This window comes from Otolemur garnettii, unplaced genomic scaffold (genome assembly GCF_000181295.1).
Source record: "Otolemur garnettii isolate 467f Iridium unplaced genomic scaffold, OtoGar3 scaffold00149, whole genome shotgun sequence".
Classification (NCBI taxonomy): Eukaryota; Metazoa; Chordata; class Mammalia; order Primates; family Galagidae; genus Otolemur; species Otolemur garnettii.
The window spans coordinates 2686813-2710455 of NW_003852544.1; the positions used below are offsets into that span (position 1 = coordinate 2686813).

The following is a 23643-nucleotide window of genomic DNA, read 5'->3' on the forward strand; positions in this document are numbered from 1 at the left end:
CCAACTAAGAGCAATAGTTGATAGTCTTCTCATTTAGGGGGGAAATACATAGCTCTGTACCTTTCCTCTGCTGGTCACTGTCTCAAAGAGTAGAGCTTAGGTAGGCTGGACAGAGAGGAAAGAATGGAATGTCCTTCTGGACCTGTGCCTGGCACTGTCACAGGTGGCCTGTACTCTCTGCCTGCCAGACAGTAAAGTGATTTAAGTCTGGTGGGCATCTTCATGAGTTCCCTGAAGGCTGCTCAGAGTCCCCTCCAACCCCATGACTCTGGGATGCGTTTGCTTCCTGCTGCCATTCCTTGGTCTTGCAGTGTCCCAGTCTTACTGCTAAGATTCTCCCTTCTGGAGCCCCTCCCCATTCAGGTGACCAGTCCTGTTAGGCACAACTTCTAGTTGGTCTAGAGTCTGCTCTCTCCAGCAAAATGTTCATCTGGTCACAGGAAACAGCCTTCCCAGCGCAGCTTCCCCCACTCTCCATGAGCTCTGTGTCTCACCGCTGCAAGGAATATTCTCAACTGATAGCCCCACAGAGGTCCTAATCACTGGCCCAAGTGGGGATGATGACTGTCCCCAAAGGAATCTCCACAGAAACCCTCCTCACCTTATATGTAATCTCTCCCTTTGTGCTCATTAAAAGGACAAAGGATACAAGTAACAAAATCAACTCTTTTTTTTTTTTTTGCAGTTTTTGGCCGGGGCTGGATTTGAACCTGCCACCTCCAACATATGGGTCTGGTGCCCTACTCCTTGAGCCACAGCCGCCGCCCCTACAACAAAACCAACTCTTAAAGATCTCCTTTGCAAATCCTACAGAGAGAGACATCACTCCATTCTAGAATTGAGTCTCTCATGCCATGAGCACCTCTGTAAAGAAGTGAAAGGGTCCTACTTGACATCCTATAACACTGGCCTTCCTCATTAAGAAGTGTTCTTTTTTAATGGGGGAGGAGAGGGAACCCTTACTTAGCTTTGTGATAACAGAAAAGATGAGATGAGATTTCAGGAGAATTGGCATCACTTCTATTTAGTAACTCTAAGTCCGACTCAAGCTTGCTTCTTTTCTCACTACTTTCAAAAATTAAAAGATCTGATCTACACAGACTGGACCTTCTCACTAGGTGGGTACAGCGTTCATCATCTTGCTGGCCATTTTTACCAGTGAGCAGTCTCCAAGAAGGAGGTGGAGAACTCTGCCACAGAAATATTTAAAGATCATTAATTAATTTTTTTCTGAAAGAAGTTTAAGGCACAGTTAAGTATATTATTCTTTTTACTCTTTTTTTTTTTTGAATGACTTATTTTAAGTGAGCCGCAGACGTTTAACTACAGGTTCAAGTGTGCTGTAAGATAAAGAAGGTTGAAAAATACTGTTCTAGGGGCAGTGCCTACGGCTCAAGGAGTAGGGCACCAGCCCCATATATCGGGGGTGGTGGGTTCAAGCTCGGCCCCGGCCAAAAACTGCAAAAAACAACAACAACAACAATACTGTTCTAGACACTGGCATATCTGACTCTGAAAGTTCAATAAATCTTAACAGTCAAAAAGTACTAGAGAAACACCTGCTACCAACTAAATCCCCAATAACAACAGTCTTCACAAATTATCCAAGTATAAGAAATCCTCATCTCCCCGGAGCTGAAGGCTGCAGTGACCTCTGATCATACCACACACTTTAGCCTGGGTAACCGAGTGAGATTTATCTTTTAAGGGAGAAAAAAAAAGGAAGAAAGAAAAAGAAGAAAAAAAGAAAAAAATCTTCATCTAAAAAGGATAAATTCCAGACTCATGTATTAAGACATAGCTGACAAAAAAAGATGCAAAAAGTGACTCAGAGGTCAGGAGCTTATGCCCCTGGCTCTTGGCCTATGGAGTGTTATTTTGATTGGGTGTTTTCCTGCCCATAATGGAAGCAGAGGATGAAGAGGGGTTGCCAGCACTAAGAACTGACAGCATTAAGAAAGGATCTATGACACAATGACAGCAGGTAACGCAAAAAAGCATAAAATACAGACACAAAATTCATAAACAATGCTATGGCAAAATGGTTAGGACCACGCAGTCCCTGCAAGTCTGACAACTAAATCATGTTCAACATATTTAGCTAATGTTTTTTTAAAAAAGGATATATGTGGCACATAAAAACAAAAAGTTATATCCTAAACAGTTAAAATGCTCAAACTGGTGGTACCAAAAGAGGGTAAACCCACAGCTATCCAGAATTTTCCATTCTGTGCTAAATATTTAAAATTCACCTGATTCTTAAACTTTAGTAACATTTTTGATGCACTAAACTGTTACTTTTTCAAAAACAAATTGGTCTCAGTTATATCAAAAGACAAAAGCCTAACGTCCAGTGAGAGCTCTGTTAGAAAACTGTCCCACCCCTAAGGAGTCCCTGCCTATCCCCCTTGTCCTCAGAAGGACAGGGATGGGCCTGGCCACAGTCACCAGCATGGAGTGCAGTCTGCACTATAGAGGCCCACAGGCATGGGGAGGCCCACAGGCTCAGCACCCTTATGTCTTTAATCGTAGACACACCATAGCTGGCAGGGCAAGAGTGAAAGAAAGAGGGGTGGCAAATCCTGAAACTGACCTTTGGCTGCAGAGTGAGTGGTGAGCAGGCCACACACTCTGCAGAGGTCTCTGTGCTGAGATCTGAGGCATCAGGCCACCTGCTAGTATTTCACTTCCTGTATGTAAATCTTCTCTGGGCACCTGAACGAGCCAGGCAGAACTTGAAAAGCACTGTATCTCTTGATCAGAACACCATCTCCTCTCCAAACCCTCAAAATCACCCCTAAGACTAGGTTTCTTATTCAGCAATTTCTTAATGAAGACATTAAAACTCCTTCACTAATCTTAAATAATCAGAAGAAAACTACTGAGACATAACACCAGGAATCAAACATCCAAGAAGACGACAGAAATTATTTTCCAAATGGCAAAATTCTGACAAAGAGATTATCAAATAATTTTCCCCAAATCACACATTTAAGCCCAGCACTAACCTGAGATAGAGACACAGAGCTCATTTTTAGACACTCTTGGCCAATGGCACAGCCTTCATGCTGGTCCCTCTCTGCTAGAAGCATCTCACACAGCTCCCAAGCCAGCTACACCTGCCATACTGCCCTTGCTCTTGACTGAGTGCCTTGTTTTGTCTGGTGATGTCTGAGTAAGTATCTGTTGGAGCATTACTGAGAAAGGTCTCCACACTTTCAAGAAGGAGAACCCAGGGGAGACAGCACCCCAGGCTGTCACCAATCTTGGTGACACCACCGAGTCACTGACTCAATCAGCCTTGAAAGTCTACTATCTCTGGATTTTGCATAGTATGAAGTAAATGTCTTCTTTGTTTAAGCCAAATGAATTTTAATTTTCTGTTATTTGCAGCTGAAGGCATCTAAATTCAATATTCTATGCCAAAATATATGCCTAAATACACTGATCCTTTATGCAAACACCTCAAAAATGTGAAATAGATGATCTGGAAAAAACAAGCTCCATGAAGCTCCACAGGGAACACAGCTGCAAAAGTACAGACAACTCATCTCAGTATTTACTGCCGGAGGTGAAAGTTAGAAGTAGAGGTTAAGAGGACAGGCTCGGGGTTCAATCTTGAAGTTTGCTCAGTCTGTCTGTACAACCTGGGGGAAGTAATTTAACTTCTCTAGGTTTCCATAATTCATGAGCATAATGGGATCAGAATATCCTCCTCTTAGGAATGTTCTGAGGATCAAAGTAGATAATGCTTGTAGAAGGTTTATAATAAATGCTCAAAAATGTTACTTGCTGTTACTTTTATTCTCTATATACCTTACAGGTCATTTTCCAGAGTAGCCTTTTATTTGATTTGATGTCATAAAAACAAGTAAGTTTGATATTCCCAATAGGTAAAGAAGTGGCCTCAAAGAGGCCACCTATGTATACTTAGTCAAGATTTGAACCTGGTACATCTATTGTCAAACAAAGAACAACAGAATCTTACATGGGAAATAAAATCACAACTACAAAAACACAGGGGGAACTGATCTAGAACGGGGAAAATGCTAATGGTTTTCATAACACTGATAGTAAGGGAAGAAGCACTATGTCACCACAACTTTTTTTTTTTTTGACAATTTATTTTAAGTAAAAGTGAGCCACAGAAGTTTGTGAGCCACAGAAGTTTAACTACAGGTTCAAGTGTGCTGTAAGATAAGGAAGTCTAACTAATAGTTAAAACTTAAATGTTTGTTCAGAGTGACCAGATTTTCCAACCTTTCGTGTGAAGTGATAGCTCAAACATGTCAGTAGAAGCAAGGCATGTTTTAAGTAATCTAAACTAGTCTGCACTTTCCATCTACTAGTATGGAGTCAGAGATCAAAAGTGACACGTACTCTACTGGGTAAACTCACAAAATAGGTTCATCAAGGAACCAAAACACACAGTTGTAGACACTGACAATTCTTACTACCCCTTAAAAAATACATTTTCCATTAGATGGCAGTGTGAGGCCAGATCTAAACCTAAAAAGGGTTGGCTCCGAGCCACAGGAGGACCCTGGCCTGTAGATTATGTGAAGAGACAGAAAACTATGGGATGTTCCTAACACCTTAGCACTCCCTTTCCAGTATGAAAACAGTCTGCAGTAATGGCCCACATAAGCACGCAAATCAATAGGAATCATTCCAGAACATTCTCACACCCTGCGTACAGTGAGGCCCAGTTGCAGTTGTGTTACTCTGTTTGCATCAAAGAGAACACATTTTCTTGGTTTGGCAGATGGAAGATGGAAGGGGGAGGCTAATACAGTACAAGTGGGTGTTGGTAGTTCTTTTGACTGTGTTTATGTCATACTTACTTCCTTTAGCTTTAAATTTTTAGCTACACTATTTACAGTGTTTTACATTTTATAAGTTTGTTTTTGTTTTGTTTTGGTTTTGATCAAACACAGTTTCTGGACTTAAGCGCTATCACAATCCTCCTATTTTTATAAAAATTCTAAAGAAAGCTGGGTGTGGTGGCTCACACATGTGATCCCACACTTTGAGAGGCCAAAGCAGAAGGATCACTTGAGGCCAGAAGTTTAAGCCCAAACTGAGTAACAAAGAAAGACTCCAGTGCTACAAATATTTTTTTTTAAATAGCCAGGCATGGTGGCACACACCTGTAGTCTCACCTACTCAGAAAGCTAAGGCAGGAGGGATCTACGCGAGCACAGGAGTTGAAGGCTGCAGTGAGCTATGATTGTGGCACTACATTTCAGACTGGGTAACAGATTCTCTTTTAAAAAAAAGAAACAGAAGGAAGGAAAGGAAGTAGGGAGGAAGGGAGGGCGGAAGTCACTTTTCCTTTTTCTAAATGTAGTGGAAAAACTGGCCACCTTTTCTGTAGAAAAGCCAAACCCATTAGAAAAAATTCAAATCTGCATTGCCCATAAAACCAATGTAGAAAGAAAACAGATAACAGCGATGCATCAGTTGGCTATCCTGGGCAGATATCCCCAAGTAAAAACTCCCCCCAAAGTTGGACAGCATATAAAAACAGGGCAAAGTTCCATTTTTCTGCCCTTGCTCCAATATACATACTGTCTCCAAAACATTACTTATAAATATTCTCTCATTAGGCAATTGAATATTAACTTCAAGAAATAAAGCCTAGTAAAGGCTTTTACTTGGTATGAATCTGTCTTACCTTTTTTTCTGGTTTAAATAGTTTATATCCATTACAAGTTAAGTCATACAAAGAACACATATATTTGTGACGATCAACATCATGAATCAGAAATATAGACCTTTTAACAAGCAAATCCTAGTCTCAATTCAAAGTGAAGTTATTTTTCTGAGCAATTAGTAACATTTTTATAAGTATCTTGGCACCATGTGTGCAAAAACATCAGTTAAAATTTAGGATATGAAAGATTTTTAACAGTCAAAGGCAGCCAATAAATGCCAGTTGTTAAACTTGTGGGCTGAAAAACGACAGCACGCAAGCTGGGTCCACCAATAAAATATTTATTAAACTCTGACTCACACCAAAGAGCAACAAGGAAACTATATTGTGTTACTCTCACTTGCTTTTTCATATTCAGATGAAATTGCCACAACACTGCCAGGGCCTCCTGTTGTTCCACTTTGTATAGTGGACCCTTAGCTGTAGAGAATTTCCATCAACATTCACCACACTGCAAACACCAGAAGCTGATTCATCTTCCCAAGGCAGCCTCACCACTCTATTCTGATAATTCATTAGGACCAGAGTAGTTTATGATAAGCACTCATAATTCTTCAAACTTTCTTAATATATTTGAACAAATAATATTAAACCACAACTATTCCTTCTCTAATGACATTAAAAAAAAAATAGGTCCTCTCTACTTACTTTTAATTATAAAAGAAACCTCCAAATGTCATTAATAAAGAGAAATAAAAGGCATATACTAAGGATTCTAAGCTGAGTGCACTATTCTCTATGGAGACCAAACATTTATCTAAAAAATATTAAATGAGTCAGGGAAATAAAGTTCACCCCAATATTTTATAATCTGCCTTTCCTTTTTTATTTCTCTAAAATAAGATTTCTCTGAGGTCAAAGAAGTCAATGCAGCTTTTATGACAGTATCTTAAAAAGAAAAAGAAACCTGTAAAGGCTTATTTTTAACCAAAACATCTCTTCCCTTGGGTTCTATACCTCGTCATCCTTTCATCTTTTATTTTCATACTTCCTGGTATCTCTATCTTTTCTTTTGATATGAAAAACTGCAAAAGGCTTTTAGATGGGCAGATTATTGGATGACCTTTCTCTGCCCACCAGGCTTTTTCATGCTCTCTGATGGTGTGTGCCTTTCTCTGGTGATGGGTGATGACCACTGGCACCTGTGTTAGTGACACAGGAGACAACCCCAGGAGAGCTGGTACCAATGCCGAGGCTTCCTGTTCACAGAGGTGCATGGCAGGTGAGGATGGAACTGACCCCCATGCAGTAGAAGTGGTGGCTCCACATCTTTTGGCCACCTCATTGCCTATACTATGTCTCTACCATGGACTGTGCCTAGAATTTGTTCTCCCATTATTTACTGAGTTGACTGAGCTCTGACATAATGTTCATTTTATATTTGTATAAGAACCAAGAATTATCCCTTTTCAAAAATTAACCTTTAACATTTTAGATTAGCCCATGGGTGAGCAAATATTTTTTAAACTAAAGTAACAGCTGAAAATAAAAATTTAATTTTATTCCCAGTTACGTGCTTCTTGAAAAAATATATGTATTATTTCAAAATTTTAATATAATCAATTGTCTCATACCCTTAAGTCATTTAAAAAACAGAAGTTTCCTGGCGGGAGCAGTGGCTCACGCCTGTAACCCTAGCACTCTTGGAGGCCAACAGCAGGTGGACTGCTTGAGCTCATAAGTTCAAGACCAGCCTGAGCAAAAAGCGAGACCTCATCTCTACTAAAAATAGAAAAACTGAGGCAAGAGGATCGCTTGAGCCTAAGAGTTGGAGGTTGCTGTGAGCTATGACATCACAGCACTCAACCCAGGGTGACAGCTTGAGAGACTGTCTCAAAAAAAAAAAAGTTTTCTAAGTGGCAGAGGAATGAATGAATGAATAATATACATCCAAGAAGAGCAAAGAATCCTAGTAACAATGACCAACTTTTAATAGATAGACAGATTACTAGACATCTGTGGTTTAAGTGGTTACCTATACTCATTCACTGAATCCTTACAACCACTCTAAGAAATAGGTTCCATTTTGCACCGGAGGAAACTGAGCAAAGAGGAGTTCATTAACTTACTTAAAGTCGCAGGACTACTTAAGTAGTGGAGCCTAGACTCAAGCTGAGAGGGCATGGCTCCAGACTAAACTAAACTACCTCTCAGAAACCTGAGCACTGTTAATGCCATTATTCCTCACTGCTATTGCCAACATTACCAAAGGAGTAGCCTACAATATATATGGTGCCATCACAGTTCAAGCTTAACCTCCTTTTGGGTTGCAGGAATAATGGGCATAATAAAGACAATCAAAGGCTGAAAAGATATGAGAAGGCAGAGAAAACAAATAGGTTACATGTCAAAATAGAAGTTGAAAAAATCAATGTTTTGATAATAAACATCAGAATGGACCTAACTTTGAGCATTTTATCTAGGTCTCCTATAAAATATGCACAATATCCTCACACTCATTTCGCTTTGTACAAAACTGGCTCCTGGTTATAGGAGAACAGCCCAAGGGGCCGTCCTGCTCCACACTTTTGTGGCAGCTGGAAAAAAGCTGTCAGGAGTACTACAAAATCGATTCATGCTTGAAAATGTGCTGTTAGCATTCTTTTCTGGACTTTCTTGATCTTTCAACTTTTAATTTATAAGGCACCTGAAGCCCTTAAAACAGTCCTAGAATGATTCATAGTGCCAAAGTACTTCCAAGATGTTACCTAGGACAGTCCAAGCTCACTAAAAGCTGCTAAGCCCCAGGACTTTTTCAACACACAGTATCTTCTCAAGACAAATGTGCTGCCTCCCTCTGAGCCAGGTGGTGGAAACCACAGCAGGTGGGAAAGAAACTTGCTAATTGAATTACTAATGATTTTCAACTGTGGGTCTGAAGGTCATATATATAAAGATAAGTGGAGAATTTTCCCCATTTGTAGAAAAACCTAAATAAAACTATGGTTATAATATTAGCAGAACTACAGTAGAACTTCTGTAAGTTGACCAGCCAAGGGGCTATAACAAACTGGTCAATATGTGGAGGTGTCAGAAGAAGAAACTAGGCCTACTGTACTGATATGTACATGTTGTACATGTCCAGTCTATGAAAATAAGGTCAACTTAAGGAGGTGGTCAACTGAGGTTCTACTGTAATTTATCACCTTCAGTAAACACTCAGTATTTATCTCCAGAAGCAGAATCACCAAGGCCAGAAAATAAACTATAAGTATAACTAATATGTTAGCTATACAGTTTAAATGCAAAAGTACTAATTGTAAAATTTACTAAAACATTATGCTAGGGATTAAATAACCAAACTCCAGATTCAGATATAAGGTATCATTTACCTACTACAATTCTAAAGACTAAAGTTAATACATCTGGACTAAGTAAGAATTATAGGCAGAAGTTATAAACAAAATTAAAGATGATATTGAACCTAGTAATTCTAAAATATTTCTATTATACATTCTATTTTAACTTCATATACCACCTAAATATTAAAATTTACTAACTCCAGGTAACATATTAAAGCTTAAATCATTAAAAGAATTACTTATCAGTATTTCACTTTTCTTTCTCAAAAAATGTAAACTCAAAAAACTAAAGAGGTAAGCAATTTTTGCCGAAAGTTTTAACTAATTGCAAAATTCACCCACAGCAAAGCTGACCAGGCTTCAGAAACAATACTATCTCCAAAAAATAGAGGTGTCTTCAGCTGTTCTTCTTGGGACATTTTTGGATTTTGAGTTCCTTTACTACACATATATAACACTTTTCAGCAACGGAAAAATGAAACTGAAACCAAGATGATACTCACTTTTTTTTTTTTTTTTTTGAGACAGTCTCACTTTGTCACCATTGGTAGAGTGCTGTAGCATCACAGCTCACAGCAACTTCAAACTCTTGGGCTTAGGCGATTCTCTTGCCTCAGCCTCTTGAGTAGCTGAGACTACAGGTGCCCGCCCCAACACCCAGCTATTTTTTGGTTGCAGTTGTCATTGTTGTTTGGCAGGCCCAGGCTGGATTTGAACCCACCAGCTAGCTCCAGTGTATGTGGCTGGTGCCCTTAGTCGCTGAGCTACAGGTGCCAAGCCCCAAGCTGGTACTCACTTTTGAATGTCAATGCCAAGTGGATTAGCAGGACGTAAGGACAAGGGAGGAATTCCTTTATTCCTGTCAGTACGCATATCATAATAATTCATTTCATCAACCCAAACAGCAGACTGATCCAAAATGCCTACAAAAAAACAAGGAACACAGGCTTAATAAGATAAAAAAACTCCTCTAGGCACATTCTAAGTCTTAACATACTGATTTACTTCTTAAAGACCTAGTACAAAATGCCTGTTAAATAATTTTTAAGAGATCTGAGGGCAGAACAGCTCAGAATTTTTTAATGACTAGTGGCTTAATTTTTAAAACTCTAAGAATCTATACAAAGGCAAAAATAACACAAGTTGGCCTGTGATTTCATCGTATATTATTCAATAGAGAGGACAAATCAAATGAAGCCTTTGGAAAAAGGTTCCACTAAAGCAAATGTATTCTATGAATAGTAAATATAACATATACAATGTGCATAGTAATGCACACAATAATATGACCTATAATATTTGTTTATTTAAGAGAATATTCTAAAATCATGTAAAGTTTTAGAAAACAGCTGGGAAATATGTAAGCACAAAATATTAAAGTCAAACATTAGTTCAATGGAAGGCTTCTTGTTTATGATGGCTGAAAAACCCTCATGTATATATTATTTTATATGTAAGATCTTGAGTTCCTTCTTCTAGGTTCCATAAGCTACCTAAGACATTACACTACTGATGTTTTTTAAATGGTTCTTGAAAATTCTCAAGATATATCTTTCATTTTCTTTTCCTCTACAAACATTGACATATTTTCATGAATAGTTATGCAAAATAACATACCCATGGCTATTTCTTATTCATTTTACTATAATTAATGCTGGAAATTTTCTAGGTGGTAGAAATAACAGGATTTTTTCCATAGTATGCTGAAATCAATTTGGTAAGTTCAACAAAATACCCAACAATTAAATAAGCCCAACACCTTTCAAGGAATGAGTGGCTTTAACAATGGAAATGACTAGGTAATTCAGGGAAAAGTGAGTGTGGATCAGGAGAGTAAGACATCATCTCTAAAAGTAGCATCTTCCTTTATGTGACTGAGTTCTTTATCATTCAACTCAGCACAGGACTTAGCTGCTACTACCTCCAGGACACTGGCTGCTCTAGAACAGGAGCCAAGTGACAGGGAACACAGGGGACGTGTGCCACCTCTGTGGGGGAGGATAGGAAGGGTTCCTAGAATAAGGCTAAATACCAGGCTACTTGTAGCTGCATAATCAATCCTTAGTGAACCCACTAATCCTCTCAGCACCCACAGTTGTGCCGGCAGGCAACAGGCGAAACTGTCAAAAGTTATGCTCAAGTCCAGACACCCTTGAGTCCAGTTCAATATACCTTTATTTGGCCTACTATGTGTTAGGTCCTAGACTGGGTATTTTAAAATAACATTGTTATATTCCCAAAGTTTTCTTTATCTGCTATTTAACATGTTGTAAGAAGATATCAAATTTTATCAAAATGCTTAAGTTCCTCCAGAACATTGTATAACAGGTTCCTGCTGTCATTTTATAGTTCAGTTCAGTTTTTAAAGATACTAAACAAAAAATAAAAATGGAAATATTATATTTATATGTACATATGTAAGCATACTCATATATGTACATGCATGTAAATATCACTTTGAATTCTCCCTTAATTCCTTAGATTGTTATTTACTAAAAAAATTCTAGAAATTTGTGGAGAATAATGCTATAGAAAGGCTCTATGCTCTAACAGGCATCCTCAAATTACAGCCTACGGGCCACATGCAGCCTACTTAGGACATTTATCTGGCCTGCTGGGTGTTTTTGCCGCTGCTGCCTGTCCTGCTTAGCAGCCAACTTATCCTGAGGCCCACAGTCCCGCCCTCCAATGGTCTGAGGGACAGTGAACTGGTCCCCTGTTTAAAAAGTTTGAGGATCCCTTCAATAAAAAACAAAAACAATTTATACAATGACTTAGTTTTCCATATAAAGAGAAATACTGCCTGGGTTTAATTATGCCCATGATATTCCTACATTATACAAATATTTATCAAGTACTGACTACGTGGAAGATATTATAGGACCACAAAAATGAGGAAGATAGGGGAGACAAGCATGAACAGAAATAGGTATAAGGAAAATAATGAGAAATTATAAATGTATCGTGTAAGGGACTATGCTAAGCACTTTCATGTTCTAAGTCATCTAATACCATGAAGTAGGCAATGTTATTATTCCACTTCCATCCCCCAAAAACTAGGCATTAAGGTTATACAGCTAGTTGTGGTGAAAACCCAGGCTAGAATTCAGAGTATGGCCCCTCAGACCAAGTTTCTAACACTGCTGACACAAGGAAGCAAGTGGTAAGTGCACAAAACAGGAAAACATAAAGTGCTGTGGAGTTCTGGAAGGCTGATTATTACTAGTGTGGAGGTCTAAAAGCAGATCTAAGCCAGGCAACATTTCACCCACCAGGGCCTGGAAGAATAGAGAAAATGAAGGAAAATGGAATATTTTTTACATAATATTACTGCTAACTTGGCTAAACTGAAAGGATATTTCACCTCAAATCTTAATTGTATGATAGTTTAAAAGAATGGCATTATATTCTAGATCAAGGAACCAAAACTGGTATCCAAAATGTTGAATGAACAGATTTTAAGAAGTTGGAAAGACAGTCTGTATGAACATCATCTTTAGGTCTTACTGTTAGTTCAGCAAACTGCCTTTTCAAAAGTTATGCTGTCTTAATCAATGTTCCACTTGTTAGAATAAACATAAACTGAATCTAAGTTGAGATAAGAGAGTAGGTAAATTTCACGCACATCTGTTAGATCTACATTTGAAAAGACAAACTCATTTTTACTTCTTCTTTAGAATAAAGTCATGAAGGGATTCACCTATTTTTTCAGGTTTGAGGAGCTTGAAAGAGACTGTTGAGGTTCCTTTGCCACCCGACTTAGTTGTGACAATAATGTCTCCTTTGTCATTTTTGGCTTGTCCCACTCGACACACTATTTTACTTGCAGACATCCATTCTGCCGTCAGGAGGCAATTATGTCCACAAATTGTCAAGCCTGAAAGTAAAAGTATGTACATAACAAAATTCAAAGAACTTAAACATGTATATTACATTAAAAAAATACAGAAATAACATTTCCTTATTCAATAGGTGAATTTATTATTGAATATACCCAATATTCTTGCAAGCATACCATTGTCTCTATTGGTTTTTTTAATCTGTTTTTCTCTAAGAGTTAAGACTTCTTTCAGAATATATTTAAGTTTATTAAAACATCAGTGGAATAATAAAACAATTGACCACAATAATTATATCTAGGTATTCTAGATTATTTTGACTATGAGATCTTAAATTGCTTTCAGAGGTATTAGAAGGGAGATTATTGCTATTACTAGATGTCCATGTCATTAACACAAGTATTTAAAGGTATTAATAAATTTATATATCATCTCCTGAAAACATTCTGTATTCATCCATCTTCCTGAAAATAACCTACATGTACTTTTTCCAGTGTACATTTATACATGGTATTATAGAATGAACTAAAAGTAGACCATGTATTTTAAACACAGGCTATGGTAAATCCAGTGCAATGTTTTCAGGTATTAATGGATTATCCCATTTTTTACATCCACACATAAGTTCCTATAATGGTAGTTTCCTGCTGCCTTTAGTGTTCTAATGAAATTGTCACTATACTACATTCTACTCTTACAGTAAATCCACACTCCAAGAGGTCAACTCATGATGTCACCTCCTGCATACCATGTGAATTAAAATTTAGGCAATAACCAAACAAAAGGCACCGAAATATGAGTGAGTAAGGCATGTCCCCAGGCAGAACAGCAGTATTCCACCGCACTGGCCAGCTAACCTTCTAACTTATTTCCTTTGCATTTTCCATTTCTACAAAAGAGACCAATATAATAAATATTTATAGAGAAAATAAACTAGAATGTATGTGGCATAGACTCAGGTACTTCACACTTTTCCTTTCTCCTTAATTGACTTTGCATATTGCTCAGCAGTCAAGTTTGGCAAGTGCAATCAGACACCAAAAACACCTCAACTAATGCCAAATCCGATCTTTAAAATGGAGCGAGACACTGAAACCAGTTTTTAGTACAACTTAAGGCACTACTTAGTAAGATTGTTATGCTAACCATAAAGGACTAAAAACAACTACATGTTTAAGATATATTTGTATTGCTTGAAATAATGAATTTAAAGAGTTTTCCTCAAACATCTATTATTTATTGTATGCAACCTTTTCTAATAATAGCATTTATAAGTTCCTTTAGGACTAAGTTATCAATTGGTTTTTTTTAAAGTTTAACAACACAATTTCAAATGCATTTATAATTTAAAATTATTTTTTCAAAATGGATATATATTTGATATCTTTTCTGATAATCAATTTTTTTCATGAAAAATTTAAACAATGTAAGGAATTGAAAGTGTCTCCAAACCCTATCTCCCAAGAAAAATACTGCTAACACTTCAATGCACATTTGTGTGCTCAAGTAATTTTATGCATACATAAGCCAGTCTATATATTTTTAAAGTAAATGTTTTCATTTGTAAGCTGCTTGACCATATGTTCTGATATCACTCCAAGTCAATACACAACTTAATATTTTTTAATTTTTTAATATCAAAAAGATTCTTGTGATTTTAAATATTAACTCACTTCAGAAAAAAACTAACTTCAGAGCATAATGTAAAGTCATTATTAATATAAATTTCCTATAAGAGAACTATCTTAAGATTAAAACTAAGGCATAGGATCAGATTTCAGATATAAAAACATGTTGATTTAAGCAAACATGAATGGTAGTCATGAAGGTGTAAGTTGGCACAAAATCACTCCAGAACAATAGTTAATACATCTGATCACAGCTGTTTTCATGATTCCTCTAATCTAATATCTGATCTGCATTTTTACTATAAAAATTAATAATCAGTAAATAATTTGAACATGGATTCAAATAGATCTTTTGAATGTCATGAAAAGAAAGTCAAAAGACCTGTTTCTTGATTTCTTAAGAACACTTTGGCTGAGCTACTAAAAGCTAAGAAATCTGCTTCATGATATAATAATAGCACCTTTTTTTAAGTAACTTTTTAAAGTATAATTCCAAGTAAAGTAATTTTTATAATGTTTCACTTGGCTACGTAGATATCATCTGAGTTTAAAACACTTAAAAATTATTTAGCAAGTTAAGTTTTGCTTTTTCAAAAAAAAATGATTTCTTGGCAATACATAAGGCAGGTTGCTAGTTGAACTAGCAAGGTTTATAAAAGTAATACATACTTAGTCATGTAAGAATAGCATTACCTGAAGCTAAAACAAAATAGAAATTTATATAGATGAGTAACTATCAAGTTTGGGAGCTCACAACAACTGCTAGTTAAAATTTTGGACATAACATCCACCTGTCTGATAGATTTCCAAAAATTCTAGGGAATTTTCCACTTAGGTAAAGAAATTATCTTAGAATGAGCTATTTGAAAAATGAAGACATAGGATTATATAACACTGTCTTTCCAAGAATAAATTTAAGTGATATTTACTAATCAAAAACTATACTTAGAGAAAAAAAAATGAGATGTACTTAAATAATACTACCAAAAAGAATTAGCCAGAAAGTGTAAAACTCAGTTATTAAAGACAGTGTTGAGCTCCAATTCAATTTTTTTTTACAGGTTTTTTGGATGGCCAAAACCCAACCTATCAACCAGTAGCAATAACTCAGGGAAAGCAAGTACCAACTCATAATCTCAAGTACTTTACCAATGGGCCCCTCATCAGTTCAGAAATGAGTCAAGAGAACGTCTGAGTCTAGAATGAATTCATGTGAGAAGCCAGACTCTACATTCAGTAGCACACACTGGGGTCTTTTTCTTCCTCATTCTGAATGCACTGGTATAACCACAGGAAGAGTTCACAGGCAAAAGATGGTAACTGACCATAAAATTACACTTAAAATTTGCTCTCTACCCTGGTAGCCCCTGACACCCATTTATATTTTAGAAAACAATGTTTAGGCTCCATCTTCAGAGACTGAGACTAAGCAGGCCAGAAAAATTTATTTTTAAAGTTCTAGGGAGATAAAGAGAAGCCAGGGCTAGAAGTACTGACAGATACAAACACTCCAAGAACAGGCCAGCAATAAAGGTCTCCAAGTCACGGAGCAGGGGGGGTGCAGGGAGAAATGCACTATGAAAGCCAATATCCAAAGATATTTACACCATGCCCATTGGATACATGGCACTCTACCTTCCCTGTCATTGAGCTTAAATTCTACTAAAAAAGATAAAAAACATAAACTAGTTCTAAAAACTCTTGACTTCCTTTAAATGGGATGCACAGGTTGGCGAGGTTATGTGCCCAGCAGGTAGCATACAGATAGGAGCCAAGCGGTAGCCACATCACCAGGAGATGAGGTTTAGATTGGCTTTGAGGGGAGATAAGGAGCAGAGGCATAATTCACAGAACACCTGAGAAGGAACAATTTGTATTAGGGGTGGGACCAAAGAGCACAAAAATATGGAGGCAGTTATTTTGGCAATCTAAGGGATGGAAGCTAAAGAAACAGGGACAAATCTCAGCCACAGGAAACTTTCTAAAGGACTTAAAAGGCAATATAGGTCAAGCACAGTGGCTCATGACTATAATCCAAGCACTCTGGGAGGCAGAGGTGGGAGGATCACTTGAGGTTAGAAGTTTAAGACCAGCTTGAGCAAGAGCAAGACCAAAAAATAGACAGAGAAATTAGTCAGGTGTAGTAGCTATTTGGAAGGACTGAGGCAGGAGGCTTGAGCCCAGGAGTTTGAGGCTACAGTAATCTATGATGACGCCACTGCACTCTAGCCCAAACAACAGAGCAAAAAGAAGAAAAAAAGAAGGGCAATAAAATAAAATTTGATAAAATAAAGAAAAATCAGAAAACCAAATAATGTCTTCATTTTTTTCCAGATGGCTCTGCAATGACCACAATATTGTTTTTCCATCACTTTCACTACTCCGAAACTTGCCCAACACAAAAATACATTTACCAGCGTCCATCACAGAGGACGCTTGTCCTTACCTATGAGGTCGGTGGGGCCAGTGCCCAGGTTTTCTCCTCTAATTGTGACCTTTGTCCATGGTATTCCTTCATTTGGAGAGATCCCTGTCACAAGTGGGGGTTGCCGTGATCGAGACATTGTGCTTCAAAAAGTGAACTAGTGATCCAGTTAAGAAGTAATCTGCTAAAAAGAAAGAAAAAAAGGATTGGTGCCAACTGACATAAGCAAGGACTAAAATATAAGAATGCAAGACATGTAGTACCAAAATATAAGAAGTATGCTTAAACATGTAGTTCTAAATTTTTTAGCTGTCATTTAGCCAATCAACCAACATCTGCTAAACATTAAATTGCCAAGTTACTTAAGTTGCTAAGTGTTAAATACTAACACTCTAGTTAGTAGGGAGAGAAATAAATACAAAAGAATAACAGAAAACTAAGCCCTTGGTTCTAAAAATGTTCTGTATAGTGACACATAGAACCTAATGTCACTATTTAGCTCTATGCCTCCCTCTGCTGCATCCTAAATAGATGATAGAAACTATTTTATTGTTTTACTCTCAAAGTTGTTTAAGAAAAATATTCTAATTATATGCAGAAAAATTAAAATATATTTATATTCCTATAGGTGTTACTGAATTTCACTTTACTTTGATAAACCCGTTTCATAAGGTTATTATAAAGATTATGTAGGATAATCTTTGGAAAGCACAGCACCTAACATAACAAGTAAACAATAAATAACAAAACCTCACTAGTAAACCCTATGGAGCTCAAGTGCTAAGGACTTCGCACCCCCCAGAAGGGAGCAGTGCGGCTCTGAGCAGAACAGAGAACCTTACAGACTGTGACATTAGACGCTCAGGCCCCTGCCTCAACCCTGCACAGTCAAGTGGGAGATTAGAAGTTTAGTCTTTGAAAAAATCAAAACAAGAGGACCAGACCTCAGAAAGGCTAGGCATGGCAAGGTGTGGGAGGGCTGGGGGCAGGCTAAAAAGAGGGGGTCAGAGCAAACCTGGGCAGCCAACTGAAGGGCTCCTCAGGCCATCTCCCCTCTCCCGTCCTCACAGCACTATCCGCAGGTATATAAGCTCTCCCGGCTAACTCCACCCTGTCTAGACAACTAGAGCATTATTCTCCAGAGAAACTGAAGAGTTCTAAGGGAAAAAGCCCCAAAGATCTTGACATGTAAGTGTTCCCACAAAAAAGAAGGGTTGCTTGCCCTCATATCACCTGAGGTAAGGGCCACCTAACAGGCAAACTGCCCACACACAATCTAAAGTCAGATCAGCTATTAATAGGCACACTCTAGAATGTGGAAGGTGTGAGGGACACATGGGGAAGCTTCCCTTCCACTCACTAAAAGCAGTGATTTTCCACCAGTGTGCCATGAGAGTACCTTAGGTGTGCTGTGAAAATGTTTAAAGATCATTCATTAAATTATTTTAAAAAGAAGTTCAAAACCCACTAATACATTCTTCTTTTACTTTTTTTTTTAATCAATATAAGTTAAGTGTGCCACAAAGGTTTAACTAGATGTTCATGTGTGCTGTGAGAGAAAAACAAAAGGTTGAAAAACATTGTTCTAAAGGTTCAGTGAAAATGAACTGAGATTAATAGGAGAAAAGGCCTACAAACTGATTTAACGTGCATTAGTGTGAGGGACTAGCAGAAGGATGATTACCTACTAATAAACCAAATGCTTATATACTCTTGTCTATAGGGAAAGGGAAGATGGGGGAAATGCAGCCATTTTGAGTGGTAGTAATTTTTTTTTTTTTTTTGAAGTTTCACTTTGTCCCCTCAGTAGAGTGCTGTGGCATCATAGTCACAGCAACCTCAAACTCTTGATCTCAAGCGATTCTCTTGCCTCAGTCTTCCAAGTAGCTGTGACTACAGGAGCACCCTCATAGCACCCAGCTACTTTTAGATACAAGGTCTCACTCTGGCTCAGGCCGGTCTCAAACCTGTGAACTCAGGCAATCCACCTGCCTCAGCCTCTCAGAGTGCTAGGATTACAGGCATAGTAATTTTATTTATTTATTTCCTTTTTTTTGAGACCGAGTCTTACTCTATCCCTCTGAGTAGAGTGCCCTGGTGTTATCATAGCTCATAACAACCTCAAACTCCTGGGTTGAAGGGATCCTCTCCCCTCAGCCTCCTAAGTAGCTGAGACTACAGATGTCTACCATAACACTTGGCTACTTTTTCTATATTTAGCAGAGATGGGGTCTTGAACTTCTGGAGTTTAAGCAACCTCCCTCCTCTGCCTCCCACAGTGCTAGGATTACAGACACAAGCCACCATGCCCAGCCTGAGCGGTAATAATTTTTAAGGGGAACGAATAGGCATTTTGATCAGATAAAAGTAAATAATGCTCTCTGGAAACTGAATGGGATCTGAAAACAGAAAACTGTTTGGACAAAGTTTATACTGGCTCCAGGCTACGAATGTTGATTTTTAGTCTCTTCCTTTGTGATACAAGTGTTTATCTGTTCTGCTTAATGAAATTCCGGAGCAGATATCAAAGGCAATTGTGTTCCTCTTTGACAAGTCCAGTTTCTAGGTAAAGGGACTTCAGAGAGTAGCCTCATCCTGTGCTTTAGGAGAGACAGGAGAGGAGAGGGAAAGTCGGAGAGACTTTGGGGTTCTTTCCTTAGTTCACCATGCTAAAAACCTTCTTAGAGTATCATGTTCTGAGTCCCAACACAGGACAGCCAAAGGGAGTCAAGAAAAATGTGTAAGAAAAATACATAAAGCAGATAAAAGAAAAACAAGAAAAAGATCCAGAATGAAGAGAGACTGCAGGTTCTATGTGGGTTAAATTAAGCCTTGTACCCCTCTAGCACCAAATTATGTATGTTGAAGTTCTCAGCTTCAGTAGCTCGGAAAGTGACTATATTTGGAGATAGGACTTTAAAGAGGTAATAAAGGTAAAATGAGGTTATATGGACAAGCTCTAATCTAATTTGACTGCTGTCCTCATTAGAAGAGATATTTGGACACACATCCCTACCAATAGAAGGCCACATGAAGACGCAGGGAGATGGGAGAGACGCCTGGAAAAGATCCTTCCCTCATGGCCCTCAACAGATACCAACCCGGCTGACACCTTGACCTCACACTTCCAGCTTCTAGAATCATGACAAAGTACATTTCTAGTGTTTAATCCACATTGTGTAGGGTACTTCGTTATGACAGCCCTAGGAAACTAATACAGCAAGTAACAGAGAAAAGAACTACAGAAGTATGGCAAAGCTTAATCCCAAATTAACATGTGCAGAGAAATTTTTTACCCCTAAAAGAACTGGATACCAAGAATAAAAGCTCTTGAAACTTTCAAAAGATTAAAAGAAACAAGATTTATATAGTCCTAATTAAAACAGAAACTGACCACTAGTTTAACTGAAGTTGTAATAAGACCACAAAAGGCAGGTACGTGTTTGGGGAGCAGGGGAAGAGGGTGAAAAGGGGAATAATCATCTTTTATCTCCCACAATGGGAGACTAATAACTATTGTCTAAATCTGACTTTCAAGAAATGTCAGAGTAGATGAAGAATCTGTAAATGTGTAGGTGGATAGCAGGAGAGAGCTAAATTAGTCTCAAGTGTACTGTCTAATAAAGTTTTAGACTGGCCTCTGTCCCTGGTTTCTAGGAGAGGGACTCTTAAATCTTTGGAATTTCCCCAGTAATAGAAGTGTCTTTATTATTCATAAGCCCCGAGACTATATCTGAGTTTAGGCCAACACAATGACCTGATATCAGGGCTGTCCATGCCAGAAAGATCATGTGATCACAGGGCTAGGGGTTGAGCAAAGCACTATCAAACTACCCTTCAGCACAGGGTGATGGAGAATGAATTCAATCAGCTCAGGCAATGATTTAATGATGCCCACATGATTATTTAACACAAATAAAACGGCGCAGCAACCACCACAACAAAAGAAGGTCCAGAACATTATCATCCATCCAATAAACACAAAAAGACAACTCAAAGTAATCTTGAGTTCCTCTCCTTCCCTATAGTAAGTGCCCCCAAGTCACACAATCGGAATCTTTCTGTCAGAATCAGGAGTCAACTATTCCTCTCAATTCTACCGTTGCCCTTCCACTTAGACCTTCATCTTCTCCCCCTGGACACTGCAACAGAGTTCTAACTGCTTACTCTATCTCTCCATGGCAATCTACCCTCAGCAGATGAGTTAGTTCTCCAAAATATAGATCTAATCAGTATCATCTCAGCTTTTAAAAAAAAAAAATCTTTTAGGACGTCCACTGCTTTGTGGTCTCCAGTGCTCACAAACTCCTTAGCTTCGTGCTCAAAACCTGTCATTCATGACGTCATTTACCCTCCTTCCACTAAATAGAAAGTCTTTCCAAGTTTTACTCTTTACCAATATTTCAAGTCAAGCTTAAATGTTACCTTCTGTGGAAAATATCCCTGATCCTCCCTCTTCTATTAACCTTGCACTACATAATTTTAATAGTTTCTGTGTTAAATTTTTGGTAATGTGTTTGGGCTTCCTCTTTGGAAACACTTGTTTAATCAACTCTATATTCCCAGTACCTGTTCCCAAATGTGGCACAAAATAAGCATGCCATATGACTCCTGAGAGAAGTCAAACAGATGTTTTCTGAATGTTTCATGGTGCCAAAGGAACTGGAATTAAAACAGGACAAAGAACAAGGTAGCAGCACAAAGTATAAAGGAATGGATGGGGAAAGAGGATGGAAAGAGGACTGGAATTGGGATAGACTTGCAAAAACAAAAAGTAATGAGTAAAAGACAACTGAATACTACAGCATCAAAACAAATAAAATACTTAAGATTAAATTTTACAAAAGTACAAAACTTGGGCTTTGAAAACTTACAAAACATTGTTGAAAGAAATTATAGAGGACTCAATAAATGGAAGATAGGCAGACTTAATATTGCTAAGATGCCTATGCTCCGCAAGTCGATTTACAGATCCAATGCGATCCCTACCAAATTCCCAGCTAGCTATTCCTAAAATTCCATGGAAATGAAAAGGATCCAAAATAGCTAGAATAATCTTAAAAAAAGAGAAACAAAGTTAGAAGATTCATACTTTCTAGTTTTTTTTTGTTTTGTTTTGTTTTGTTTTTTTGAGACAGAGCCTCAAGCTGTCGCCCTGGGTAGAGTGCTGTGGCATCACAGCTCACAGCAACCTCCAACTCCTGGGCTCAAGCGAGTCTCCTGCCTCCGCCTCCCAAGTAGCTGGGACCACAGGCACCCGCCACAACGCCCAGCTATTTTTTGGTTGCAGCCATTATTGTTGTTTGGCGGGTCCGGGCTGGGGACTTGAACCCGCCACCTTAGGTGTACGTGGCTGGCACCTTAGCCGGTTGAGCTATAGGCGCCGAGCCACTTTCTAGGTTTTTTCCTATCCCTTCACAACCAAAAATGCAAGTAACAGAAATAGACCCCCAAAATGACCTGACAGAAGAATAGGCAAAAACTTATAGGCGTCCATAAGAAATACAGTATAAAATGTATATATATAATCATAATGAATAAATAGATAAGTATTCCTTTTTTTTTTGCAGATTTTGGCTGAGGCTGGGTTTGAACCCGCCACCTCCAGCATCAGGGGCTGGTGTCCTACTCCTTTGAGCCACAGGCGCCACCCATAGATAGCTATTCTAAACAGAGGAATCGAAATTATAAAAAAAGAATGGAAATTCTGGAAGTAAAAAATATACTATCTGAAATGAAAAATACATTGATTAGGTTGAATAACAGATAGAAGATATTTGAAAAAACAGTGAACATGAATACAGAGCAATATAATTATAGAACTATCTTTGGATCTACCTTTAAAGACTGACTGTCACACTAGAAAAACAAAATTTTTCCTTGGAGCCATGGTGTTTTCTGAGATTAAGATAGATCAAGAAATGTTGAGTTACATATGCTTCACCAGGCCTCGGGCTCAAAACTAGCATAAGTTAAATACAACTCACATGTGTTAAAGTACTAAGAAAAAAATTAAGTCAGATATCAAAGTTTTAAATGGCATTTCAAAGAAAAGGAAGTTCACTGCAAACAAATCTGTAGGATAGAAATAGTAAAGGAAGTTCTTCAATCTGAAGGGGAAGTGATAGCCGACGGTAATTTGGAAGATTTTATAATGATGAAAAAATGAATTCATCAAAAGGATGTAACACTACAAACTGTATATATAGAGACAAGAACGTCAAAACACATAAAACAAAAACTGATCAAATGATAAGGAGAGAAAGAGAAATATACAGTCATGGTTAAAGGTTTTAACAGTCCCTTTCAGTATCGATAACAATTATATAAAACAAACAAAAAATCAGCAACACTACAGCATATATGAATAATACTATTGATCAACTTCACCTAACTGACACTGATGAAACTCCTTTTCAAGTCCTATAGACTGTTCAGTAAGATAGACCACATGCTGGGCCATAAAGTAAATCACAAAGAATTCTAAAGACTACAAAGAAATTAAGTTAGCAATGGCAATACAATATCCAGAAAAGAATGCAAGTATTCAGAAATTAAACAACATACCTCTAAATACCCCAACAAAGAGAAAAGAAAGAAATAAACAAATATTCTGAACTGAGTAACAAAAATATCAAAATTTGTGGGATGCCACCAAAGAAGTGCTTTAAACGCTTAGAGAAGAAATATTGTTAACAGTCTAAGTAATAAACCCAAAGTAAAGGGGCAGGGG

General features: G+C 37.8%; 1 protein-coding gene across 3 annotated transcripts in view; it reads right to left on the reverse strand.

The window, feature by feature from the left end:
- The window catches only part of EXOC2 (exocyst complex component 2), a 217468-nt gene that overhangs the window by 151974 nt on the left and 41851 nt on the right, over nt 1-23643 (reverse strand). For 2 of the 3 annotated variants that reach the window (XM_023518879.1, XM_003799342.3), the window contains exons 2-4: nt 16932-17091; nt 12719-12895; nt 9815-9941 (exon numbers count right to left, since the gene is read on the reverse strand). In XM_023518879.1, the coding sequence (XP_023374647.1) occupies nt 9815-9941; nt 12719-12895; nt 16932-17049 (422 nt within the window). In that variant the 5' untranslated portion in view covers nt 17050-17091. Of the gene's footprint in view, nt 1-9814; nt 9942-12718; nt 12896-16931; nt 17095-23643 lie in introns of all 3 variants that reach the window. The other variant, XM_023518878.1, reaches the window with a different exon arrangement.